The sequence below is a fragment of the Actinia tenebrosa genome, unplaced genomic scaffold (assembly GCF_029948245.1).
Source record: "Actinia tenebrosa isolate PJP-AT-01 unplaced genomic scaffold, QUT_ActTen_1.0 PGA_scaffold12__29_contigs__length_12842862, whole genome shotgun sequence".
Taxonomy (NCBI): domain Eukaryota; kingdom Metazoa; phylum Cnidaria; class Anthozoa; order Actiniaria; family Actiniidae; genus Actinia; species Actinia tenebrosa.
This window is the reverse complement of record NW_028292572.1, coordinates 11,075,946-11,102,354: the sequence shown is the minus strand read 5'-3', so window position 1 is coordinate 11,102,354 and position 26,409 is coordinate 11,075,946. Positions and strand designations below refer to the sequence as shown.

Here is a 26,409-nt window from a genome sequence, read left to right as displayed (position 1 = left end):
GAACCCAAACTTGCAAACTGAGACTCTTCCACAGTCTCCCGCTTTCAAGTTGATATGATATCCCAGATCCCATGCGCGTGGACAGTTTCATGGTCTGTTCTCTTGCAGGTACCTGTAGCATGGCATTCGGGAACAAAAAAATTTTTCAAAATCAAGAGCAAGGATTTATTAGGAAAACCGATCATCTATTCTCCAAATCCTTAAAACATTAGCAACATCTATTGTATTTTTCGACTATCAAGATTCCAAAGCACGCTGATAGTCCAGATTAGTTTGGCAGTATTACCGGTATTAGTTAAATTACAAACTCGTTATTTTGACACCGAGTTGATCTGGGTTTGATAGACTAATCAAACCATTCACAAAAACCCAAGATTGTAGTACAGTTTCTCTTTTTTTCGTCTATTTTTCCTTTCTTTCTTATCTTACCTTTCCTTAGTTCTTTTTCAAAAAAACGAGACTCCAGGAATTTTCTTAATGTAATGAAATGTGGTTAAATGAATGTTGAATTCAAGTGCATCTTTAGTTTTGTTTACAAAACAATAGTGCTAAATATCATAGGAACTATTAACTATTAACTAAGTAAATATACATGGATATAGCACTCACTTCTGGACTCTAAGTTTGCACCTAACGATTCAACCGGAATCACAAGGTGCCATGGAAGTGCCATGGACCGGGATATTTCGGAGAGAGTGCAGTATTTATACCGTCTGATTGGACTGGAGTTTTATGGGGAAGTCACCACGAGACAAGACAAACCGAATCCCATGGGATATTACATGAAATGTTTGCTCCAGTATGTCCAGAAAGGAAAGGGGAAAGAGAAACCAGCGTTAGCTTTAGTTTATAAAATAATGCATCTGAGGAAAGAGGAAAACTCGGACAAATCATTCGAAAAAGACTTTATAGAAGATTACTTTTGCTTCTTAAAGCTGAGGAAAAAGCGAAATTTGATGACTGAATCAAAAATGGCGAGTGAATCAAAACAAGCTCGCCTACTTCCATGTCTCCGATGGATATCAGGACCAGTGGCTTTGTTGAAGGATGAAGATTACTGGGGTACTAGACAGCAGCTGAGAAGTGGTAAAGTTGTTGCAGATGCTCTAGGAGGACTGGATCCGGTGTTTGGAGCACTCTTAAACCCTACAGGTTGGTACGCAGAAAAACTGGAAATTGGAAATATTTTTCATGGTTTATCGATTGTACTATAGCCCGTTGCCAATTCGGTCAATTATATGACACAATAGTTTATATAATTGCATGGCGCTATGAGGTTTAATGAGCTGTTAGCTTTTGGGGGAAATGGTTACAAATTGGATATCATGTGGCAATTTTTCGTAAATGCAGCGTCGTCCTCGATCCCAAATGATAAAAGACAAAGCGCTGCGATGGGCATCTCATTAATTGTTCTGTATTTGAATATTGAATCATTGATGCCACTTAGACGGGATCGCTGTGGATAGGCGTAAAACACTGAATTTTCTATTATAGAGCGACTATGCCAACCCAAAGCTTTGCACCTCGCCATGGCCAATAGATTTACGTCATAGTACGACTAATAACATACTATTGATTTTTATTATCGTTTAGGAGGTCGTGTTGGTAAAGGCAATGGTGATATTCTTCATACATTGCTATACACCCAAGAAGATGTTATTGCCTATCACTCGGCTGTACACGATGCCAGTGGATATCTTTATCTTTATCATGGTATAGGACCAGGCTATAACTATATTGACAGCAAGTGGACTATCTTCAATACGAGTAATCCCATGTGCTGTCAAATTCCTGGCTATCATTTTTATCGTAAGGCACTCAGACGTGCCGAGGAGAATAAAACTTCTTCTCATAATTAGTAATCTTCCCTCTCCCGCATTTTAAGAGCATAGTCTTGTTTACATCATGTATATCATTTTTCCTCCATTTATTTATTGTCACCCGCGAAGATGGCTTACAAGATAATAGATTATTTAGTCTGGTATCAGAAGAACAACCTGCTCATATGAATTCAGATAATGTTACAAAAAAGGAATGATAAGAAATTTACTAGTAGTCAGTAGTCGCTACACTTTGACACTTTACACAGACGATATTAATTATCAGTTTATCTTCTAAGATAAGTTCCTTCTGCACTCAAACTAAAAGCCACTGAGCAAACAGACATCCATCAAAAGCATCTGGTCCAACATCGGTACCATTAGTTTCATGTATGGAGAACCGCGCCCTTAAAGTCACACTCTTAGAAATTATGCGTGAAGAAAACATGTTATCTTATCATTTTGAGTTAGTTGTTGTAAGACGTTATTACTGAAAGTCCCTAATGGACCAAGTGAACATATTTGACTCACAGAGCGGTTTTCGCATGAATGAGAAACAAACGCGGTGCTGACTTACAGCACGTAACCAGTGAGGTATATGTTATAACGCTAAAGTGGCTTCCCGTTGTTTTCATATAATTCATCCAGACCGGCACATCGCAAGTACGGTAACGGTAACACGGTACAGGTTATTCCTTGTATAGATTATTTGTAGAAATTTGGCATATTTTGCATTAATTGACACTTTCTAAAGTAAACACTATAATTTTTGTGGCCTTCAAGAGTATAAATTAAAGCATCTGGAAAATGAATTTGTAGAAATCCATCAATTTAAGTATTAAAAACAGAAGCGAAAAACAATTTTGTGGTTTTCCAGAATTTTTTTCGTCATTGAAAATACTTTCTATATATTAGGAAATGAGAAGAATTTACGAAGTCGTTTATTATGATATACGATAGACATAAAACGGGTGGCTGTATGGCTCAACCAATGACAATGAAGAGGAACCAATGAGAAACAAGGAAATGGTACCACCTGCAGAAGAAGGGTGGAACTTTGCCTAAAAAATAAACAGATGTAACTAATATTTCCCATGATGTAAGAAAACGTCTTTGGCATAATTGCTGTAAATATCTTTAAATGGACTGAAAAAATTTTGGAAGTTTATTTGTACCAACCTTGGATCGCAAATGGAATTCGAGAAGGAAAACTAGCTTTGAAAAATCATCACGCAGCTTTAAAACTGGGCTTCTGGTTGTGTAATTTTACCTTCGTAAATTCTAACCGCAGACTGGCGAAACTTGTTTATTTCCTGATCAATACCAAAATATTGATCTTCCATTTCTCATTTTGCTTCGAATTTAATCAGTATGACACTGGCATTTTAGCCTGTTTTGTAAGCTATGCACTGTTTCCTAACAAAGGAACAACGTGAAAGCTATCTTCGTGAAGTGTATTACTCTTCCTTCAGTGACAGAAGACCTAGTGTATCCGGCACGAGGAACGATGACATCAGGAACCTTGGTCAATTGATGCACAAGCTGTATAACTTAGTCGAAACTGGGGAAGGGTTGTCTATAGAAGCAGAAAAGACCTTGAAAAGTATCATCAAAATTCGGATGCATGGCAAGCCCAGTTTTTACGAGGCCAAGCTTTTCACAGACTACAAACGATTCCTCATGGTTCGGAATCAACGAGAGGAAAACGTACGAAAGTCTCGTGAGCAACAGTGCCTCCAGTTCTTTTTGGAGGAAAACCATGTTTCCCCACCCTCCCTCTCACGTGGGGATGATTGGTTCTGGGGTTCTAGACAGCAGTTGAGATGCGGAGAGATCATTGGAGACACATTGGGAGGAATAGATGCCGTGTTTGGTGCTCTATTATATCCAAAAGGTAATTCAATATTTTGTTTTATTATCAGTTGCCTCAAACGTTTTAGTATATAGTAATGCGTATTGTTTTTGAAATTGCATGAGCATGAGCAATACAACGTTTGTAGGAAATTCTAGTGCTTTTAGAAAAATATGTCTTAAAGAAGCAACATTGCGTTCTGTAGTACTTAGGAATCCAGGGGTGCTTACCATTTACCCGGAAAAACCGGAAGTTCCGCTTGAAAAACAAAGGGTATGTAACATTCCGACCGGAAAGTTCCGCAAAACTCGGTCTTCCGATTGAGGTAATCCACTTTTCCCGCGTGTACTATTTTTCGAAAGTCAAAGTTGTCCGCTCTTTTCTTACCATTAGCGAATGAATTTCCAACCGGATGGATTTATTAAAGTGGTAAGCACCCCAGCAGCTACCGCCAATTCTTTTCCAATTCTCAAACTTAAGCTTGCAGCTTGTCCTCCCTAACAACTCCTAGTCTAAAGTCATCAGCGCGCAAAGTTTTATCCTGTATCATGATTAGTGGCTGCATCTCTTCGTCACGCTCTCCCTTACCTCAACTTAGCCAAACTTCTTTTATTAGTCAATTATGCTTGCGCAATATTTCATTAGTATCCTCTCATTAAACCCATGATTGCTATTCCCTAACGATTGCAATGTGATCCTTAGGTGGGAAGCTTGACTCTAAAGTCTTACGCACAAGACGATTCTCAACTATCAATCGAAAGAAAGACGACACGGAGCAGGAAATTATCATGTACCATACCGCTGTCCACGATGCTTGTGGCTACCTGCAGGAATATCATGGAGTAGGGCCTGGGTACAACTACCTTGGAACCCCCTTCACGGTTTTTCCAACATTTTTTCCTCAAAGTGGTCGACTTGCTGCTTTAATGTTTTGGAAAAAGCTTGTAAACGAACCTAAGCTTCCAGACGAATATTAGAAGAAAATATGGTCTAAGTGATATTCGACCATTCCTGATCAAGCATGGGACAGTGTCAAAAGACAACTGTAGACGGTGGCGGGTGTTTTAAAAGAAACTGGCAAGGGAGACAGTTTGAACAGCATGGAAGCCATGATGACGACGATCATACGATCTATTGTAAATAGTGAAACAATGATTCGCACATGAAAATCTGTATAATGGAATCGTAACATTTTGTGCAGTTTGTGGAGATAGTATTTTACTGTGATGACAATATGCCAGCCAACTATTTTTATCAGGGGCGTATCAATGGAGTGACGCATCTTCCCGCGCATTGGTAGTTTATTTGTATGTCCTTTCGGCAGGGGTTTATTGAGGTTTAGGGCGACTGTTCACCTCATCAGGGGATATACGCTCCGGTTTACCCAAGGTCTTCTCCAGTTTTGTTTCAACAGTTATTTCAGTGACCATTACACTGCATAGCTCAGGAATGGCACTTGAAAGGCTTAAAAGATTCTTATCAGAAAGGGAATTGTAGTTGCTTAGGATATTTTTAAACATAATGTTTCCATTTTATCACGGGTTGACCTACTACACCAATTAATTTTAACAGCAGCATGATTCACTTTTCTTAAACGTATCGTGAATGATACGGGGCTAACATGAAAATACAAAAGAGATCACACTTTTTCTTGATGGAATTTGTGGCATTTCTTATGTATTTCCATGTTAGCCTCGTATAAAAGACAATTTTAAGGAGGGTGCATTGGAACGCAATACCTCGACAGGTGACTTAAAACTAAGAAGGTGGACGAGGAAATTAGGTTATTTGCTCACCGACTTCCAAAGATTCGAAAATAAATCCAGTCATAACTTTTGGGTCCCCTGAATACAGTGAACAATCAATCAATCAATCACATGGCCAAAAAAGCGCATGACGAAGAGTAGGTGCAAAAAGACTATAGATGACTTTCAGTCGCTTTTTCACTTTTCATTCATCCTTTGAATCACATCCAGTGACCCTATAGAAATCAATTGCTCATTACGTTTCTTAGCAACAACTTTCTGAAAAATGGAAGGACAGTATGATAGACTGAATCAGTTGATTTTGTTTGATTTTTAGTTCAAAAAGCTTAAAGAAAAAAAAAATCAGTAAGATAGTTTGATATCACTATAATTAGCTATTACATGTAAATATTTGACAACTGATTTATATACGAAGCTGATGAATATGATATTAAAACTCATAAAAGCGTTATTCAAAGTAACGGCACTTAATCAAGTACTATTCTATTTAAGTTTCATCATGTTGTCTTAAAATCAAACTTGGTTCCTGTCTTCCTGTTCAATGGAAGAAGAGACATATAGGAAACATACCCATAATAGCGCAGCGCACTGATTCTAAAAATAGCTTTTAAAAAACTTTAAAAAAAAACAAACATTGCATTCTGTTTAACCGCTACGACGATTATACGAACCGATTTTATTATTTCTACTTAAAGTTACGATAATAACCCATGTAAACTAAGATCAACTGCGATCGGCTGTGAAAATTATCTGCTGAAAGTAAACTTGTAAGTTTGTCCGAATTTCGCCTTTGTCTTTGTTTTTATGACGTCACGGTTGCGCTGTGCTATTCATATTCCTTATTACTTTTACTCTATATGAGAAATATCAATGCGAGGGGGCTAAATCAAAACAAAATTTGGTTTTAATAAAAAACCTTTTTAGTATCATAAAGGTTTTGCGCCATCACGTCAATGGATGAAAGGAGGTACAAAAATAGTCTTTTTACCCTGGGAATCAGAATTGTTTCTCATGTAAATCAGATTAGACTAGATTCAATAGCTCCTGCCTCAGTTCTGTCGATATGACTGCCATCACGAGATGGTGCAAAGCCTCTGTTGATAAGAACTGTATAATTTACATTGGAAGAGAAGGATGGCTAGCTACCTCCTCACTGACCCTTAAATCCGAATCAACACTGCTCAAGAAATATTTTTTAATCAACATGTTTTCTTCTTTATCATAGATCATAGTGATGGTTTTAATTCCTTTTAAAGGAATTTACCAGAGCACTGAAGCTATCAGTGCAGCCCAAATCAGGAAAGCTACTCCTTGACGCAGATGTGGTGCTGCATTCTTCTCTGTAGGAGTAGAGGGCTCACAGAACGGGTTGTAACCATCGAAAGCCAACTCTATCAGTTCTTTTTTGACACCAGTGTACCAGCATTCTGTATTTATGAGGGACTTCTCACACTTTATGGCTTCTGCATAAGCACTGAAAATGAATTATGCATTGAGTCAAATAAACTGATTTTCTCGCGTCCTTCTGTTGAGTGTCTACACTCAGCAGCAGGGATTTTGTTCATATTGCTCTATTATTAACTTCCAGTTAAGGATAAACTGTGTAGCACTTTATGTAGAGTGGGGTATATAAATGAAAAATATAATTCCTATGGTATAAGTGCTTAAAAATATGTCTAAAAAAGAGACGTTTCGAGACGCGTGTCTCTTCGTCAGTGTTCTTCATTACGATCTAAATTTGTATTTTTTTCATTAACAGATTTTAAATTGCATATATACGAAATCGATGTTATATTACCTGCAAAGCCTTGCGTCACCTTTGTTAGATCTGAACAGCCTCACTGTTTCGTTATAGCATCCAAAAGCTTTTTGGAAGTAAGTCGGGGAACATGGAACCTGTTCTTTGTTTGGATGAAGTGCAGGATCAAGAATCCCAGCATTCTTACAAAACCTCTTTTCCTCGATATTTGCTTTATACAAGACATCTCTGGCTTGATTTTCACTCAAGGTTGTCAGACATTTTAGGATTGCCGTTTTGAAGCATCCAAAAAGAATCGTGAACTTTGTACTGTGGAAAAAACATGGCTTGAGATTAGGATTTTAACCACTTATCAACCGGTCAACCCTGATATTCTTGCCAAGTTTGATGAATATCTGACTTGTAATTTAAAAAATACCCCTACCATGCCGATTTTGAGGTCATTTGTGCCCTGTGCAACTGATCGAATAAATCTTGTTGCTGCTGCTTTAAATGAGATGCCCCAGCGTATATTTTTCGCCACAAATTTCCTTTCGAAAACAAGTTCCCGAAAAAATAAGCCCTCTCCGAAAATAAACCCACCCAAAAGATACAAGGAGCAAATCAGTTTTCGGAGGTCTATGAAGGTATTACAGGGTACAAGGTTACACCCCAATGATAGTTGTTAACTATAATTAGATATATATAAACCTTCGGCGCTAACCTGCAATCTCCGTGTGGATCCTTTTTAAAGCCTTGGAAGAATGTCGTCATGCACGAACGTTCCATGTTGGTGTACTCTATGAAGGTACAAGCACCAACATTTGGCAAAGCAGCATAACTGTTTTCCATAAGCTGCGAGACTGAAACAGAATTTTCAGTGGAAATTTTGGGTTATTCCCTGATAATGTCGTTTTATAGTTTCATATTCACCGCTTAAGTTTATTAATGTTTTAATTTTGTCTGTTCAGTTTGGAGAAAATCTAGCGCCGGATTGCAAGTAGTTGCACGGCAAAATGGCAAAATAGTGTTATGATATACATTTTAGTTATTGCTAAGTCTCGCATATTTAGTTTAGTTGAGTTAATTGTAACAGGGAAAGAAAGAATCCCCTAAGTTTCCGTTGACTTTATAATCAGCAGATTTCTAATTTTTTTGTTTAAATTGTCGAGTGGTATTAAATGTATCCGCAGATGTTTACACTATGGCTTAGATTAGCCTTGGCATTTTGAAAATTAAGTATATTGAAAAAAGATAAATAGCTATAAAAAGATAGTAATTATATTCGTATTTTTGACGCAAAAAGTGCCCGGCCTCCGGTGTCCCTGATATATACTAGTAGGAAAAAAATTTTAACTGCAAGAGCGAGAAAATATTACACATTATAAATAAATAACAGTGCATGGTAACCAGGAAGCACATACCTCGATGACAAAGTCAAGATCTGGTACAGACAAAATAGATAAACGAATAAATCAAAGTCAAAAGTAATCCTTAAAACCACGCGGTGAACGATAGGTTATTATTGAATCGCGCGGTATTCAGTCATTTCAGTCTCAGATTTCTCCATCAGAATCGTATTTTACTCAATCCAAAACGTATAAAACACAACAAAGAATGCAAATTATTATAAATTACGATACAATATTATTTATTTCAAAATTTTAAATGCATAAAGAGTTTCATTTTACTCGTTTTCTGGTTACCTGGTTTACTCGTTACTCGTTACTGCGTTACTCGTATAAAGTATAAACGAAACCCGTAACAAAGCTCCTAGTTTGCTCTCTTTCATCAAATCACCGCTAAAAGTTGACAACAATTTGTATGTTTTGGGACACAAACAAACGTGAATGTTTATAGGCGTGATGACGATGGCATAATTATGGCTTTTTCTTCAATCAATATAATTCTAATTTTCTAATTAACTTTTGAATCTAATCAAAATAATGCACTGAAAGTTTCGTCTAATGTCAACTGTCTAATCCATCAGTTGAGCTATGACGTCGTTGCCTTGGCGGTACTACTGCACTGACCCGACCCATTGTATAATGATATCACATATTTAAAATAATGTTTCTGGTTCTTTACGAGTTCAGTATACGATCATCGATTTGTATGAGGAAAATAACGTCTTCAAGTAAAGACTGAGTCCGTTTTATGGGGCACTAAAAACAGAGTAGAACTTAGTAGAACTTGTAGTGGAAATGACGGAAAAAGTCATTTTGAAATACGCCTACGACCATTATTGTAACATTGCATTCGAACGATAGCCCTTAATCGTATCCAATGCCTATATAAGTCGTCATCATACCATGTTACAAATACACACACACACACACACACACACACACACACACACACACACACACACACACACACACACACCCACAAAAACTAGAAGAGCAATGTTCTGCATGTGGTAGATATTGCAGTTTCGTATTGTATCTCGATAACTATCGGATACCTCGTCCCCCCCTCCCCCCTCGTTCCTTTACTGAATATTAAACTAGGCTACCACCATAACACGGTAATATCCCATAACGAATCTACCTACCTGAGAACAATAACAGAGCTACAAAAGCCTTCATCGCGTCTGTGGATAAAGTGCGCGTAAATCAACTTAACTTCTAGTAAAGCGTTCGAAACTCGAAACCCTGAAATGTAAATCTAGACATGCCATATGACTATGCATAACATTAATTTCCTCGTTTCCAGTTCTCCACGATTTCCGAAATGCGCGAGCACTTTCATAAATATCGCAGGCGCAGACACTAAAACGAGGCATTTTCGGGCAGTGTGATAACGAAACCTTTGGAAACCATAGAGTTAAAGGCGGTCAATAATTTCGTCTGAAGTTAACTATATTTTTTCAAAAAGTTGTTATCCTGCTTCCCATCTGAAAGAAACTTCAAAGTATTCCTTCATTAACATAATTTTAAAAGTTGTGTCAAGGGAGCACGTTAAAATTTTGATTGTGTTGGTTTATCTTCTATTTTATCGCACGTATTCTAAGATATAGCAGTTGTTCCTTGTAGTTCTTGTTTACGTGCGCGCGCTACACTTCATGGCAGGCGTTCCTTGCTTTAGTCGGGCTAGCGAATTTACTCCGAAAACCGACGAATATCTTGCGAGGAGCGGTTGTGTATGTATCTTCCATAGTGCACGTAGTCTTGCCCGAAAATGCCTCTTTCGAATCTGAGATACGAGATACTTTTATCAGCGTCGCGCATTTCGAAAATGATCACTATCACGTAAAAGATCGCACACGAATCACTGTTTATTTTCTAAAAATTTTTATTCTTGTATTTTATTTTACCTGATACAATTGCTGATTTAATCTTCTCAAAATTATCTTGGATGCGAGGCTAACATGTAAATACAAAAGAAATCACATTTTTTCTCGATGGAATTTGTGGTATTTCTTTTGTATTTCCATGTTAGCATCACATTCCAGATAATTTTTAGAAAGGTTCGTCATTGACGAGGAAATACATCAAGTTTACAAACTATTATATTTTTCTTCATACGCCTTTAAAACCACAAATAAACGCCGTCAATAATTCAGTTCATGATGTTATCTAGTCTAGCTTGAAGCTAAATCGAGCTATAAATTTACTAACATACATATACAACTACTTGCAAGAACATTGTTATACGATATTAGAACATTAGTAATTTAGTGAGAAAGGAATACATTAAAAGACAAAAGAAAAAGTTCAGCTTCAGTGATTTTCTTTTGTTTTTTAATATAATTCCTATCCCACTAAATCACTAATGTTCTATTTTCGTATGACAACGTTCTTGCAAGTAGGTATATACATATGAAATATGCGCGTTATAAGTATTAAAGTATCGTGATTAAGTTATTAACTAGACCGAGTACCGAGCCGCTGCTATGGAGGTCAACAGAGACAAGATTAACGTCAAACCATCGTGAATAATTAAGTTATCCGGTGCAGCATTTTTCTTGTTAAGAATTGGGACTGGTGATTGAAGTGGTGCGCAGAATGGATTCCAGCCATCGTAATTCAACTCCATCAGTTCTTTGGTTACACCAGTGTACCAACATTCTGCATCTATGAGGGACTTCTCGCACTTGATGGCATCTGAATAAACGCTGGAATGAAACTATATTTATAAGTTTTGAATTCTAAATATGTTAAAATGGCATTTAACTGAGGACCAACTATATAGGTTTAAAGCGCAAGTTCCATCGTTTATGCTAGGTGTATTTTCAGAATACGACATTTGAATTTTTCCATACACCTTTTAAGTTTATTGGTTAGACCTCTGCTACTGATTAAAACTCAATTGAATCATGAGAGCCAGATGTTGTACCTGCAGAGCCTATTGTCAGTCTTGTTTGTTCGCCACAGAACCAATGTCTCATTATAACATCCATAAGCTTTCTGGAAGTAGGTCGAAGAACACGGCACTCGATGTTTTTGGGGGTGAAGATAAGGGTCACTGATTCCAGCATTGTCACAAAAGCGTTCTTCTTTTACTAGAGGGACTACAATTCCTCGTATTTCACTCTTAGAGAGACTTACATAACACTGGTGGACCTTTTCTACCATGCAATCTTTGAGAGCCTCGAGCTTTGGACTGTAGAGTAACGATAATGATCCTTAATATGCAGTTAATAATCATTGTGTAATGAAGCTTAAGAGAGAAAAAAGGGGGGGACCAAATAAAGAAAACTATCGGAAAAAGGAAAAGGAATCATTCAACTCGTGAAATACTAGAATAATAGTGGTCAGTCAATCTCATTTGCACTTGTTCTTACACTCAATTTTAAATATTGTCGGCGGGCTCGAAACATAGGAGTTGATACCAAAAGGTATTCTTTGAAATGACATGATTAAATTCTGATGTATACACTTATCGATAATTTTAATAAAATTCTAAAATGCAACAATTGATAGATAATTAGAAAGTGGAATGACAATCATAAGTTAAAGTGGGAAGGGAGAACGATAGGTAGATGTGTGAATGAACTTGGTCTGCGATCCGTTAAAAGTGGTAGTACACTTTACCTGCACTGTCCTTGTGGGTCTCTTCTCATATTTACAATGAATGTTGTTATACAAAAGCGTATTTTGTTAATGTACTCTCTGTACGTACAACTACCAATATTTGGCAAAGCTCCACTGCTATGTTCCAGGAACACTGAAACTAAAACAACACCACACCTAAGGATAATATTATGACGGGAAATATATATCCCAACAATGTAACCAGCTTTTTTCCCCTCCTTTTTTTCAAGTAAAAAATGTGAATTCGAGGTCGGACAACTTAATGTCAGGATCCGGTTGTTCAAGGTTTAAAGCATAGATTCTAGGAAAAATCGTGAAAACTATGCTAACAGGTATTTGGATCCAAGCAAGGATAAAGAGGTAAGAAAAAAAAATTAAGAAAATAAGATAAACGACTGTAGGATTTTTCCTTTCTCCCTCTGCCTAGGTTAAAAACCTGTCCTTTTTAGTTGAACATGATTAAGAATAAATAAATAACATAAAAAAGAAAACTCAAAAATCAGTAGAGTGCACGCACTAAAACAGTGAAACAAATACTAACTTTTAGTACTAAATGGTGATAAATAAACAATAGGAAACAAAGGATTCTGTATGAAATAGTACTAATTAGCACTAATTAATGTTCAAGGATTTAGTGCTTCCACTATTACTAAAACATAACAAAATCACGGACGAAAAGAATAAAAAGGAAATTGGCTCACCCAAAACAATAAATTTTGCTCTGGTTCGGTAAACGCCCTTGAACTTGAACGATTTATCGTCAAATAAGGTAAATTTACTCAAGGCTAGTGAAGACACTTGTCTTCTAGAAGTGCTTAAAACTGGCATCCAAGCCATAGTAGCAGTTTCCTATCCACAAAGCCAACTCGGAATTTGCTATGATTTCAGAATTATTAGTACTTTTCTGATACGATATAAAACTCTCCATTTTAGTATTTTAGTAAATAGTTTATATGTATAGACTGATCTTTATACTTGGTCCGTGAAACAAAAAAATTAAAATAATAAAAACAATGGAATTAGTTTTCTACGGCTATGTATTACGTTGACTATTGTTCACTCTATGTGGTTAACCTTGATAAATAGTTTACTTAAATTGAAAAAAAAAGGGAGGACGAAGTATTTTTATTTATATATCATATAAATTACTGACACATTGCACACGGAACTAAAACAATTCAAGCATAATTCCTGAAGTGTTTTTACGTTTTGTTGACCGACCTTTTATAATATTTCCTGCTAGTCGTTACTTAACGGAACCACGGTAAGAGCTAGGCGCTGTTCTACTCAGTTTTTTAACCACTTAGGTTTCTATTTATGAGGTATGTTTTGCTACTACATAATACGTTGCCCAAGCCTTAAGCTTTGCCGATGCCAGCGTATCTGATATAGAGGTACTTATGTCGACATGTAGAAGCTCTAATAAAGCTGTCAAAACGTGAAATACAGCGGCTAAAAAATCGTATCTGACTTGTAGAACGTCCTTTCTTCCTTGAAGATTTCTTGTCTTCTGGCTTCATCATTCCTTCCTTCCTTCCTTCCTTCAACCTAATCCCCTAATTCAAGTATTTTCTTAGTTTCCTTACAGCAGTTATCTTGAATTATGAGATGCCCAGGGAGCAAACGTAGATATATTTGGTCGGCAGTATAAAACATAGTGGCGAAGTTACTTTTTCAAAATGATTTTACGCTTTGGCGGTTTACATATCGCTTCATCTACCAGCAATTTCAATTGGTAATTAGATGTCTTTCACATTAAATAGTGTAAAGTTTTACTAAAAGTCACTGTGCTGTGAGTAATTTTTTTCAATATTTGCTCCCTCTTGGCATCCATATGCACATTCTCTAACCGAAGACAATGATAGAATTCAAGATGGCCGCCGTACCAGTAAAAAGGTATGGTTTATGGTATACAGTCAATTCAAAAAACGTTGCCGGCTCAAGCCTACGCGACTGGACCGAAAGAAATATGGGTAAAAATCAATGAAGCGGTTAAATATTCGTTCTGAATTAATTGTTCCCGCTAGTTATAAGATGATAATGGCGAGAAACAATCCATCAAATGCATGTCTTTGGGTTTAGGGAAAGAAAAACAAAGTAGTTATGATTCAGTTCACAATTTCGAAAATATGAAGGCATTAGTGAACGTCTCCTTCAACACTTCCCGCTCGCCTACGAAGGTTCGTGCTGTAAACCAGGCATAACTAGTCAGATAAAATTATAGAGTCAATTCGGCTTCAATGATTGCTACCCAGAGTTCCTTTCGGTCCAGTCGCGTAGGCTTGAGTTGGTCGACGACAACATTTTTTGAATTGACTGTATCTAAAAAAATTCAAAGAAATGGTACTGAAAGAGACCCAGCTTATTGTCCTTAGATAAATAGTCGCTAGTTGAAGGGACAACGCCACAGTATTATTAGTACTTAGATGAAAAATATGACAAGATAAAATACGTTGCAAGTAAAAACTCGAAGTATCAGCATAGGAGCACATGGAATCCAATGATGACCACGAGCGAGTACGGCAACAAGCCGGTGACAAAGCTACGCTGGTGCGAAATACTCCATACAGTATTGGTTGTTTTTAGGGTTGATGGCACACAGAACGGGTTATAATCATCATAATGTAAATCTACCAACTCTTTTGCTTCACGGTAGGCGCGGAAAACAATGCAGTGAACCGCGATGAGGTATTTGTCACACAATTTAGCCTTGGCATACTCACTGGAGAAAAAAAAACAAGAAAGAAAATAGTTAATCTTATACCCTTGCTTTCTCTTGCATTTAATTGGTATATCCAAGAGAAACTGGACTAGTTTGGTATTTCTGTTTGTTTGAGAAAGATGAGGAGGCACGGACGACACAGTGTCACAAAGGATTGTTATATTGGTGGTGAAAGTGGCATGGATTTGATGTCGTTGTGTTTACATTTAACTGGTTTTAGGAGTGAACGCCATTAGAACACTATCATACCGTTATTTTGGCGTCCTATTTTTCCAATTCAAAACACGCATTTTGTTACACCAAGATAGATTAACAATAGAATTAGTGATAACTTTATATAAGTTGTGACATTTTGTGAAGTCCATATTTATGAGGCAAGCTTGAAGCTTATTTCAGTTTGCATATTGACTCTTCAGGACCAACGTCCGGTTATACCTTTTTGTAATATATATGGCTGTTAAACTTATGATACAAATGCCTCATTTACGTTTTATAAGGCTGCAACCGAGTTCTTGCCATTTTTCTTTTTAATTTGCATATATTTCGAGAATGCGTACACGTTTATGATTACGAGCATGCTCACACGTTTCGAGCATATATGCGACCAGTGTTTCCGCTCGGAGAGGGTGAACTTAATATTAGAGAAACCAAAAACAAGGCCTAGGGTTGGTCTAAACACCTCTCTTTTGTTCCTTGACATAAAATTAGCTATTTATTACCAGCAAAGTCTTTTGTCAGACTTGTTCTCTCGCCACAGCTTTAACGTCATATTATAGCATCCTGGTACTTCATGATAATACGCCTGATCACACGGGACTGAACTGACTTTAGGATAAAGTGTGGCAAACTCTATCCCTGCATTCTCACAGTATGTCTTTTCCTTGAAGTTTTGTTCCACCACATCTTGAATGGTTTCCTTCCCACTTAGGGATGACACGCATGGTTTGAGTTTCTTCACCGCGCAATATTTGAGAGCCGTGAACTTGGGCCTAGAAAAAAAGTTTCAAAATAAAATGAGCAAATAATTAAATCTGATTGGTCGAGAACTGTGCTTTATTGAACGATGCACGGTTGCTGACTCCGCGCGCGCAGCAAACTTCCTAAGAAAACGGCTTCGAAAAATACAAGGGATGCTTTTTCTTTGTATATAGTAATTTTTAAACATTGTGTGAAATGCTTCTACAAGGCATAGATTAGCTTGGGAGAGGTGTACCTCAGGAGAAGTGACTTTTTAAGTACCTAAGGGATAAAACCGTTGGGTCGTGAATTTAGAGACAATGCATAGCATGGCATCTCCTGGTGGCAACTCTGAGATTGTGGGACACGCTGCAATTGCAAGGAATAATACCTGTTGTGGGTTTGGAAACATTCCCAAGAGAGGCAAGAAAAAAAGACATGGTGGTTTTCACAAAGAGGGCTGGTTAGAAATCTATAGTTCAACATTAATACCACCAACGTGGCGGCGATCACGTAACTTGAAAACGAAGCTGAATTGTAAATTTTATGACACGGTGAGTGCACCAGGACCACTGATGAAAAGTGTACCAGGTCCACTAATGGAAAGTGTACCATGACCACTAATAGAAAGTGTACCAGGACCACTTATGAAAAATGTACCGATGGACCACAAAGGCCAGTCGTGAAGGAATTTTGTTACAGACAGAAAAAAACAAACAACAAAGAGTGATACTGACCTGCATGGCCCGTTAGGGTCGCTTGTCATGTTCTTGAAGAACTCGGTTGTACACGAACGCATCTTCAGAGTATAATCTTTGAACGTGCAGCTGCCGAGATGTGGCAATCCATAGGTGAAGGTCAGAAACTGTAAAACTAAAATATCAAATATTTTAAAAAAATTCAGAGTAGACGATATCATATAAATTGTTATTATTTACGTACATTTTATATATATATATATATATATTCGATCGAGGTGCATCTAGTTGTCTTTGTAAACTAATTATGATAACCTTCTTGCACTAGGGCAAGCGTCTGAAGTTTGTATTTTGTAAAATTATTAATTATCCTACCAAATTTCGTTTAGTGTCATGAAGTTAATTCATTAAATTGCTGGTAATTAACCATGCATGGGGTTTCCGCTTCTGCATTCTAATATATGTAGTCTTGTTCGAGTATAGTATTTGCTGGTCTTAATGCTAAACATATGACAGACGTTCAAATGTCGTTTGTTGTTGTTTCAAAGCAAGCACGGATTGGAATCATACAGCTACTATTAGTATTTCGCACCATTCGAGGTAGATATGTGATCGTTAATGGAATGTCATCATCAGTCCTTCACGAGTTGGTTGGCCGGCCGGACCTGTGCTTTGCATAGTATAAGTGGCACGTACTAAACAATGGCAAGACACTTTACAACTTTTGTTTGAATAAGAAACTCACCAGAAACGAAAAATAGAAACCCCAGAATATTCATTTCTATGAGATGCTCTGTCCAAGAAGATGTCGTCTGACTCGATGGATGATTGCTGAAGTTTCTTATTGGTCCTTATATAATATATATCCTTATATACATTGGACTGCGTTATTCATAAGTACCTTAGAGCCGGGCTTATTCTTCCTTGTCCTCGTGATAAAGGAAGGTATAGGTGGGTTCCAGGAGAGGTGAATTGGGTGACTAGCGGCCAAACTCTTTTGAAAATCTGGAGGCGATGACTGGGCTTTTAGGGTGCTTTTGGTGTAATGACTACCTGGGCTGTCTCCAGTCTAACGCCGAGAAATAAACTCCTTTTTCGTAGGCTTCTGACACTGATTACATCTTTCCATTTGCGTACTTATTCTGGGTATAATCAAGGTACTTTTATGGCCATAAAGTACATAAAAAATTTGATTTCGAATGCTATTTGAGATTATTAAAGATATATTATTGAGATTATTAAATATATATGGAAGACCTCTAAAGGCTTGTAAATACAGAACTATGGTCCTGGAAGGGTATTCGTGGGAGCCTAGAAACGGATAAAATATAGCGCGAGATCCGGGAAACTAGAAAAAATATCACGTAATTATGGATCCAGACCCCCCCTCCCCTTCCCCCTTCCCCCTTCCCCCTTCCCCCTTCCCCCTTCCCCCTTCCAGACCCTGTACATAAAGCTGCTTAGATTTGTTCTTGTCGGCCTTAGGATCCGTACGTATAAAACTGCATGAGAGAGACTAATTCCTTCCGAATCCTTCTCTTCTTTCGAAAAAGGACTCCCAATGCCGCCCAGCTAATTAGTGTGCATGATTTCCTAGTTACGAGCAAGTATCGATGTTTCCTACAATTTTCCCACACTCACACATGTACACACTAAAAAAAATTCGCTTCAATGTCCTTGCGTCATAGTGTTTCATAGTCAATATTTGCATTCCCTTTCAGTGAAGTCCCAAATATTTATTCTGAATCGCTGAACCTTCTTTCATGAAATAAATACACTTTAGGGCTTCTTTCAGTTCTTTGAATTGTGTCACATTTTGAGATGAAAATTAACATTAGGCTAAGGAGAACAAAGACCAGTTGCAGGGGAAATGTTTATTTGTCTTTATCAAGTTTTTAACATACAGTTGAGTTTACAATGGGAGGGTATGTAGATGATAACATTGGACATCACGTGGTCTTAATCTACAACCTGAATGGCATTGCACATATGGCACTTGCAGCACTTGGACAACCATCCACAAGGACTTCGTTTCCCAAGTCTACTTTTCCTTTTGCCGCAATGTTGGTCACTCCTATAGTGGATTTCGACTCCTGCTTTGCATTTTTTTCCTGACATTATTTTTCTTTCCCTCACATCTTTTTTGAGCTTTCGGGCAACGGATGAGCCCAGTAAACCTGGAACAAAACAAAGAAAAAAAGAAGAAAAAAAAAAAAAAAAAAAGAGAAAGAAAAAGGAAAAGAAAGAAAAAAAAAAAAAAAAAAAAAAAAAAAAAAAAAACCACCTTTAAAACGTAGTCAAATTATCGATTTATTTTTTGCGAAGGGCTAGTTTCTTCCACTTGACTGAGGTCACACTACGGCAATTCTATCTTTAAAACACTAAGAAGCCATTATTCTTCGAAGTATAGACAGCATGAAGCAATAAAGTTTTAGTATGTGTCCAGGTTATTTATATATCTTATATGTATGAGGTATGAATGAAGAAAATCGAAAGCAAGAGCAATTTAACTCTTTTATTTTTCTTAAATAAATCTACATAACTGCTCTATATTTGAGTTATTTGGCTTTGGGCTGTCATACTTACCGTTCAAAAGTTTATCGAGCTCTTTTTCGACCTCCATCACTTTGTCACAGGCAACGACCTTGTAGTAGTAGTAGGTCTTGACGTAGTCAGGTGCGCTACTGCCTGGTCTGCGTTTCACTGTCGTCGTCACTTCTTTCAGGTAACCGTGGCCTTCAAGGTCGGCTTTCTTGACTATCTTGTGCATCTCTTCATCGCTCAACGACAGATCCTTGTTGAACACACGAAGGGTTAAGGAATCCGTAACGTCGGTTCCTGAATGGAGAAAAGGAAAACAGGCAAAATTGAAAAAAAAGGTATTAATAAAATGCATGCACTGACGCGAGTGTGGGACGCTTTAAAATACCTGCACTACTCCACACGACCAACAACGGTAGGGCTAGAACGATGAGTATTTTCATAGTGGCAGACTTTAGTTGTCTTTAGCAAAGAAAATCTTTCCTGATAGCTTGATAGAAGATATCCTTGAGAATGATTTGTAGGACAGTAGTACATCCTTTTTATAGGCCCGTATGACCTTCAAAGGTTGGCCAAACTCTTTTGTGTCGAAAAATAAGAATGATCCAAATTAGTATGCATCGTGTCAGGTTATTGACAAACCCTTTCGAACTTCAACTTATTTTTAGCGAAACATGTTTAAATTCGCTTATACATGAATAGCTTTATCGTTATTGATTTATCGGCAGTTGAAGAGAAATATCATGTCACCTAGATAAAAGTTACCTAAGTATAGTCCAGGTGGGCGTGGCAACTAATTATTCTATCTTTCCCGGCAATCGGAGTCCTCCCCTCCCCCCCCCCCCCCCCGGGCAAATAACAGTCGAGTAAAATGTAAGCATTTTTTAAATAGCGCTGCGCGCAGATTCGAAAAATAGCTTCTAGACTCAAACAAACATTGCACTGATTCTGTTTAACGAGTCGAGTGTTATACGAACCGATTTTATTATTTTTACTTAAAGTTAGAATAATAACCCATTAAAACTAAGATCATCATCATCAGGTTTTCCCTCTCGGCCCGTCCCTGGCCTTAGGGCACAACTGCTCCGGGAAACGTCCTCTGAGCAGATGTTTGAACTTGGTTTTAAAAAAACTCTAAGGGCGGCTCAGTTGCTTTTTAACGGTGTTACAATAACCAGAACGAAAGCCTAGTCGTAAGACTAGGCTCCCCAGGGTGCACCTGTACTAAAGACGGAGGTGGAGTATTGCTTGAGTGTGACAGGCGTTTAGACTTAGCTGGATTTACAATACTGCCTTCTAATTCTAGCGGTTAATATCCGATAATCCGGATAATATCCGAGAGTTGCGCTTTAACACCCCAATGCACCCCATGGATCGGTTATGAAAATTATCTGCTGAAAGTAAAGTATAAGATTGTTTGTCTGAGTTTCGCCTTTGTCTTCGTTTTGATGGCGTCATCTGCGCGCTGCACTATCATTAACTATTGTTTACCGCGCGATAGACAAAATGTCATTTAAAGTCTACAAGAAGAACTTTCTGAGCAAGTTAATTCCAGATATTTCGGTAAAGCGGAACTTAACCAAAAAATTAATATAAATTTATTTAAAAATGTAAAAATCGACCTCATTAAATCATGTAAAAATTTATATCTTTCCCTCCGGGTTAGGGACCAAAATAGATATAATTATTGCATTTGAAATATATACCTTTGATTTATCAAACTTCGGCCTATAGCTCTTCTATGGGCACTATGTCATGATTATAGTTTACCGACTAAGGTTGCCGCTAATAGGTTTAGAGCACTAGGATCAAGGTCATCAACTCGACCCGAGGGTAGGAGGGGTGAGGATATCTGCTGGTACTCCCCCCCCCCCTCCTCTGCAAGTATGATGCTCTCAGATGTCTTGAAACAAGTTCAATTTTAGTATAATGAATTACCCCTCCCCCTCCCCCCAATTAATGTATTGTCTATTCATATTTATATACATACAAAATATCACTATAGACACTTTATTATCAAGCTTTTCAAGAAGGCCATGATGGGAGAAGGGAGCATTTTTGGTGCCAATTATCTGAAGTAAAATCCGGGTATCATTGTTTGTGACCTTGCGTTCCTTAATGTCAATAGATTATGAATATGAACAGGTTTCTTCAAGAATTGTCACTTTTTTTTTTGACCGTAATGACAGAAAACTGATTAGTCACTAGGTAAAGCGGAACGTGGAATAATATTTGGCTAAACTTGAATATGCAAGCTTGCTCTTTATTTTTATTTTATCTGTTTTTCAAGAAGAAGATTCTAGACTTAACAAACAGTAGGTTTTTCTTATGTTGGAATAGCGTTTACATCATCAGTAAATCATAAAAGAATATCAAATATATTATCGTTTTCATTATATCAGACATATATTTTACTCCTATATATACATTTATATATAAAACAAACAAACAAAGAAAAAAAAAATCTATAACATAACAATATTTAAGTTACTGTTTCTAGCTATTGCACTTTGACAATACCTGTAAATGTTGAGGTCATGTTAATAAAGCAATTCCACTGTTTTTTGTTTTTTTGTTGTTTTGTTTTGTTTTGTTTTTTTCTTACTTTCTGTCATTGTTTTTTTTAGGATGACGTTACTTTTCAATGCAATCCATTCAAGCAAGATTTTTTTGGGAATACCAAGGCATAGTTAATTGAGGGGAATCGATTAACTATGACCAAAGGAAGCTTGAGAAAACGTTTTCAAAACTAGAAGCTAATAAGCTGTTACTCTATCACACTTTGGGATATATTTACTCCCTGTATTATTGACGTTAAATAAATTATCTTATCTTATCTTATCTTATCTTATCTTATCTTATCTTATCTTATCTTATCTTATCTTATCTTATCTTATCTTATCTTATCTTATAACGGCTTATAAGATGCATGTCTCCAACATGATTGCGAGTGAATTTAGCGATTTTCTTAACTCGCTTGTATCGCTTCAAAGATACTAGGATATTTCTTATTTATATAGCACATGCACACTTAGTAGCTCAAAAAACATAAATATTACTTTAGAACTATGACTCTTTTGGTCTTTTTATTATTCTGCTTTTCTTTCTTTCTTTTCTTTTCTCCCTTAGTCCCCCACCCCCCCCCCCCCCGTTTTGATTCTGTTTTCTTTTTTACCTCAAAGGGAAAAGCCCTCTGTACCAAGGTTAATTCAGCAACCCGATTGACAACTTGAAGTGTAATGGTTGTGGTATTAAAAAAATAATCCAGGCGAAGAAGAAAAAGAGGCTCAGGATGCATGACCATAGTTAATTGTGGATTCGCTGGAAAACCTTGCTAACCGAGTGTATTGATTCCCACCTGCCTGTTCGCCACAAGCGTGTGGGAAGGAAAAACTCACCATGGATCACAACGGAGCTAATACAGAAAATGTGGTCACGTGACCAATTGAAAAGGAAAGCAATTTCCACTGACAGTGATTTATTTTGGAAAAAATACAAAGAATCGAGAAACAGGATTAATAACGAAATTAGATTAGCGAAGAAAAAATACTTTACGGAAAATTTAGCACTAAATAAATCTGATCCTCGGAAAACATGGCACCTCCTTAATGATCTAAGTGCTCGAAAGGCTAGCAAATTTTCCGGCGTTTCCGAAATTAAAGTTGCCAATAAATCAGTAACCTCACCAAGTGAGATGGCCGAGATTTTCAATGAACATTTCACAAGTATAGGCCAGACTCTAGCCAATAAATTACCTCCATCTGACATTAAATTTGAATCATTTCTGAAACCTACAACTGGTAAAACTTTCGCTATCCAACCTCCAAGTGAGCAAACTGTTTGCGACTTGTTAGGAAGTATAAAGGAAAAGAAAGCTGCAGGCTTAGATAACATACCCAACAAATTGCTAAAAATGTCCGCCTCTATAGTGGGACCATCTCTCACTGTGATTTTTCGACAATCTATTAAAATGGGCATTTTTCCTAGGGAGTGGAAAATAGCGAAAGTAACGCCTATATTTAAAAAAGGGGAGAAAACTGACCTAAACAATTATCGCCCAATCTCGGTCATTCCCACTGCTTCAAAGATATTTGAGAAGATCGTTTATGATCAACTATACGATTATTTGAATGAAAACCAGTTATTGACGGAATGCCAGTCAGGCTTTCGCTCCCTGCACAGCACTGTCACCGCGTTGCTCGAAGCAACGAACGAATGGTCAGTTAATATAGACAAGGGACTACTTAACGGAGTAATCTTCATAGACCTCCAAAAAGCCTTCGACACCATAGATCATGAAATTCTTTTGTCCAAACTATCGAATTATGGTGTAGATGAAGGCTCACTCAAGTGGTTCCGTTCTTATTTACTGACGAGGTCTCAGCTGTGCAGTGTTAACGGAAGTCTGTCTGAGCCTTGTACTGTGAGCTGCGGTGTACCACAAGGCAGTAATTTAGGCCCACTTTTATTTCTCCTGTATATTAATGACTTACCAAATTGTTTGGCGCAAGCCATAACAAGAATGTTTGCTGATGATACCAGCATCAGCGTTCATGGTAAAAATGTAGGAGACTTGGAACCAAGCATCAACACTGAACTCACTAATATACATCAGTGGTTGTTAGCAAATAAGCTAAGCTTGAATGTAGCGAAAACGGAATTTATGATTATTGGGTCCCGCCAAAAGTTCACAGCGCAATGCGATTCCACTATTAATATTGCGATTAATGGAGCTAGCGTTAAACAAGTTGATCACACCAAATCTTTGGGTGTCACTATCGATAAAAACCTTAATTGGTCAGAACATGTTAACAACATTTCGAAGAAAATCTCTTCAAGTATAGGGGCTCTAAAACGTGTTCGCCCATTTATTTCGACCGATAGTGCCATCCAAATCTACGAAGCCTTAATTCTACCCAAACTGGACTATTGTAGTGCAGTTTGGGATGGATTAAGTGATAAACTATGTGTTCAACTACAAAAGCGTCAAAATCGAGCGGCTAGAGTTATCACAAGATCTAACTATGACATAAGATCTAGCCATCTCCTTGACCAATTAAACTGGGATACACTTGCAGTTCGTCGTAAAAAACAAAAAGCCCTACTAATGTTTAAGACGATGCAGGGACGTACACCAGTTTACTTACAAAACCTTTTCTCCGACTACCATACTAAATACAACCTTCGAAATCATGATCATAAACTGTCAATACCTAAGCCACACACTGAATATCTAAAACGATCATTCAGCTATAGTGGGGCAAAATTGTGGAATGACCTACCGTTAAATATAAAAGAGGTCAAGTCAGTACGAAAATTTAAAACGGAAATTGATAGTTTGTACCGTAAGAAAAGTTGTAACTAAGGGCTCCACGGCAAACATGTAAAACAGTAACTAGCTTTTTAATCGTAAATCTTTACTTTTAAATATTTTTAGGCAATCGACTGATGTTTTTACCGTGGCAAAATAAAGAAGCTTCCTTCCTTCCTTCCTTCCTTCCTTCCTAATTAACTGCGCTGCATTTGTGCTAAACTCACTCCTAGCCGACCTCCTTTAGACTCACAGAGTCACGAGCGAAGCAAATGGAAACGCAACCGTCCAGCGCTTTTGATCCTGGTTGATCTGTCTGTGCTCGAGTTGGTTCAGAGCGCCTGAACTAATAGGGAGACAAAGGGCGTCTTTGCGAAAAGCTACATTTCATCAAAAGAGCATGCTTTCTTGATTTCATATATTTAACTGAGTTTGTGCTGCAACGGAGCATGACATTAACCATGAAATTAGGTTTTATTGCTAATTGAATACATCTTATATTGTGCCCCACATTCTATATCAGTTCAAGTTTTATTACTAACGGCTATCCACCTCCATCTGCAACTTTTATAAAATCTCAACTCAGAACAGTTTTGTGATAAAAACATCCCTTGTGAATTTTATACAAAATATCACTATAGACACTTTATTATCAACTTTTTCAAGAAGGCCATGATGGGAGAAGGGAGCATTTTAGGTGTCAATTATCTGTAGTAAAATCCGGGTGTCATTGTTTAGACATTGCGTTCCTTAATGTCAATAGATTATGAATATGAACAGGTTTCTTCAAGAATTGTCACTTTTCAATTTGTAATGACAGAAACATGAGTCGAGGCTGAACTTGAATATGCAAGCTTGCTCTTTATTTTCATTTTATCTGTTTTTCAAAATATTTTTGGTCTTACTTTCTGTCTTTGGTGACAGGGCAGAAAAACGGTTTTTGGTTTTTGGCCTTTTGCCATAAGGACAGCTTTACGTATTTAAGCTCAATATTTTGTAAACACGTTCTTTTGGAGCTAAATAGCAAAATATCAAATGCGACCAAAATCTATTGAATGCGTATTTGAGATAAAAAGCCGTGTACTTTGGGAGAGGTGATATTTTGATCAGCAGAAAAACTGACATTTTCGTGAATACTAATATGAAGTAGATTTACTCTAATTCGACAAAATTTCGTCACAAGTTTCGAGTAGCAGTGACACAAATGAAACGCTAAAAAATTTGGAGTATTAAACGCAGTTTTAAAAAAATCGTAAAGGTAGTGGGCTTATCGTTTTTCTACCCTGTCGTCATTGGTTGTTTTTGCAGTCTTATTTTCTTAGTTTGCAACTGAAGGTCGTTACTTAAAATGCCATCCATTAAGGCAAAATTGTTATGGGGGATACCAAAGCAAGCCAGAAAACTTCTTTTCAAAATTGACTGGGAGCAAAGCTATCACTCTTTGCCATATAAAAATAAGTACGCTCACAACTATTTTCGCTCACGGATGCTTGTTTATTATTCACGCTTGACTTCCGTGTTATTCCTTGTCGCGTGCTGTTAGTTGTGAGCGTACTTATTTTTATTTGTGTGCCTTAAAACCCTTCAATGCATATGAAATTAAAGGTAAATATTTGTAAAAGATACATCTTTTAGTGACTTCATTTAGAAAAAAATCGTTCGACGAGTTTGAATGCCGCTTTCATCGATATTTTCTATCGCTTTTGACAACAAATGGGGTCAATTAGCTTCATATGAAAAAATCCATAACGTTAGAAAGAAAGTCACAATTTGATTCATACTCGATAAGGACAGTGTCTATATCCGTACCTATATTCTAGTTACTAAAAATCAGTATTGAATCCACTAAATTAAAGTCCCGATTTTGAGGGTATAAAGTTGACACGTTGGAAATAATAGTAAAAGTCCATGAAAATATTCATCGCGTAATATTTGGAAAACGCTCTCATACATTTTTTTCATATTGCA

The 26,409-nt window shown here is 37.2% G+C and overlaps 6 protein-coding genes and 1 long non-coding RNA gene across 8 annotated transcripts; 3 read left to right on the top strand and 4 right to left on the bottom strand.

Moving 5' to 3' along the window:
- The first annotated feature begins 60 nt into the window (after positions 1–60).
- LOC116292829 (uncharacterized) lies at positions 61–2,681 on the top strand. The gene is made up of 2 exons (XM_031700184.2): positions 61–1,152; positions 1,594–2,681. Exons 1-2 carry the CDS (start codon positions 672–674, stop codon positions 1,857–1,859), a joined length of 747 nt encoding a protein of 248 aa, XP_031556044.1. The 5' UTR covers positions 61–671; the 3' UTR covers positions 1,860–2,681.
- A 218-nt stretch (positions 2,682–2,899) lies between these two features.
- Positions 2,900–6,220, top strand: LOC116292844 (uncharacterized). The gene is made up of 2 exons (XM_031700201.2): positions 2,900–3,714; positions 4,375–6,220. The coding sequence occupies exons 1-2, from the start codon at positions 3,225–3,227 to the stop codon at positions 4,647–4,649; spliced, it is 765 nt and encodes a 254-aa protein (XP_031556061.1). The 5' UTR covers positions 2,900–3,224; the 3' UTR covers positions 4,650–6,220.
- A 396-nt stretch (positions 6,221–6,616) lies between these two features.
- LOC116292845 (uncharacterized) lies at positions 6,617–9,835 on the bottom strand. Its single transcript, XM_089028429.1, has 4 exons — positions 9,731–9,835; positions 7,901–8,039; positions 7,237–7,506; positions 6,617–6,912 (listed from the first exon to the last, which is right to left on the bottom strand). Exons 1-4 carry the CDS (start codon positions 9,762–9,764, stop codon positions 6,699–6,701), a joined length of 657 nt encoding a protein of 218 aa, XP_088884555.1. The 5' UTR covers positions 9,765–9,835; the 3' UTR covers positions 6,617–6,698.
- A 617-nt stretch (positions 9,836–10,452) lies between these two features.
- LOC116292848 (uncharacterized) lies at positions 10,453–11,757 on the bottom strand. The gene is made up of 2 exons (XM_031700204.2): positions 11,515–11,757; positions 10,453–11,293 (listed from the first exon to the last, which is right to left on the bottom strand). Exons 1-2 carry the CDS (start codon positions 11,751–11,753, stop codon positions 11,047–11,049), a joined length of 486 nt encoding a protein of 161 aa, XP_031556064.2. The 5' UTR covers positions 11,754–11,757; the 3' UTR covers positions 10,453–11,046.
- A 1,564-nt stretch (positions 11,758–13,321) lies between these two features.
- Positions 13,322–17,456, bottom strand: LOC116292854 (uncharacterized). Of its 2 annotated transcripts, none has more exons than XM_031700210.2 (4): positions 17,335–17,456; positions 16,629–16,764; positions 15,654–15,923; positions 13,322–14,934 (listed from the first exon to the last, which is right to left on the bottom strand). In XM_031700210.2, the coding sequence occupies exons 1-4, from the start codon at positions 17,366–17,368 to the stop codon at positions 14,688–14,690; spliced, it is 687 nt and encodes a 228-aa protein (XP_031556070.2). In that variant the 5' UTR covers positions 17,369–17,456; the 3' UTR covers positions 13,322–14,687. The 2 variants fall into 2 exon arrangements, with proteins under 2 accessions (XP_031556070.2, XP_088884414.1); XM_089028288.1 differs by having other exon boundaries at positions 14,804–14,934; positions 15,802–15,923.
- LOC148912250 (uncharacterized) lies at positions 16,618–21,966 on the top strand. The gene is made up of 2 exons (XR_016119453.1): positions 16,618–16,748; positions 21,758–21,966. It is a non-coding gene; the product is annotated as an uncharacterized LOC148912250 (long non-coding RNA).
- LOC116292849 (uncharacterized) lies at positions 18,449–19,676 on the bottom strand. The gene is made up of 3 exons (XM_089028289.1): positions 19,519–19,676; positions 19,176–19,427; positions 18,449–18,766 (listed from the first exon to the last, which is right to left on the bottom strand). Exons 1-3 carry the CDS (start codon positions 19,571–19,573, stop codon positions 18,549–18,551), a joined length of 525 nt encoding a protein of 174 aa, XP_088884415.1. The 5' UTR covers positions 19,574–19,676; the 3' UTR covers positions 18,449–18,548.
- Positions 21,967–26,409: the final 4,443 nt, after the last annotated feature.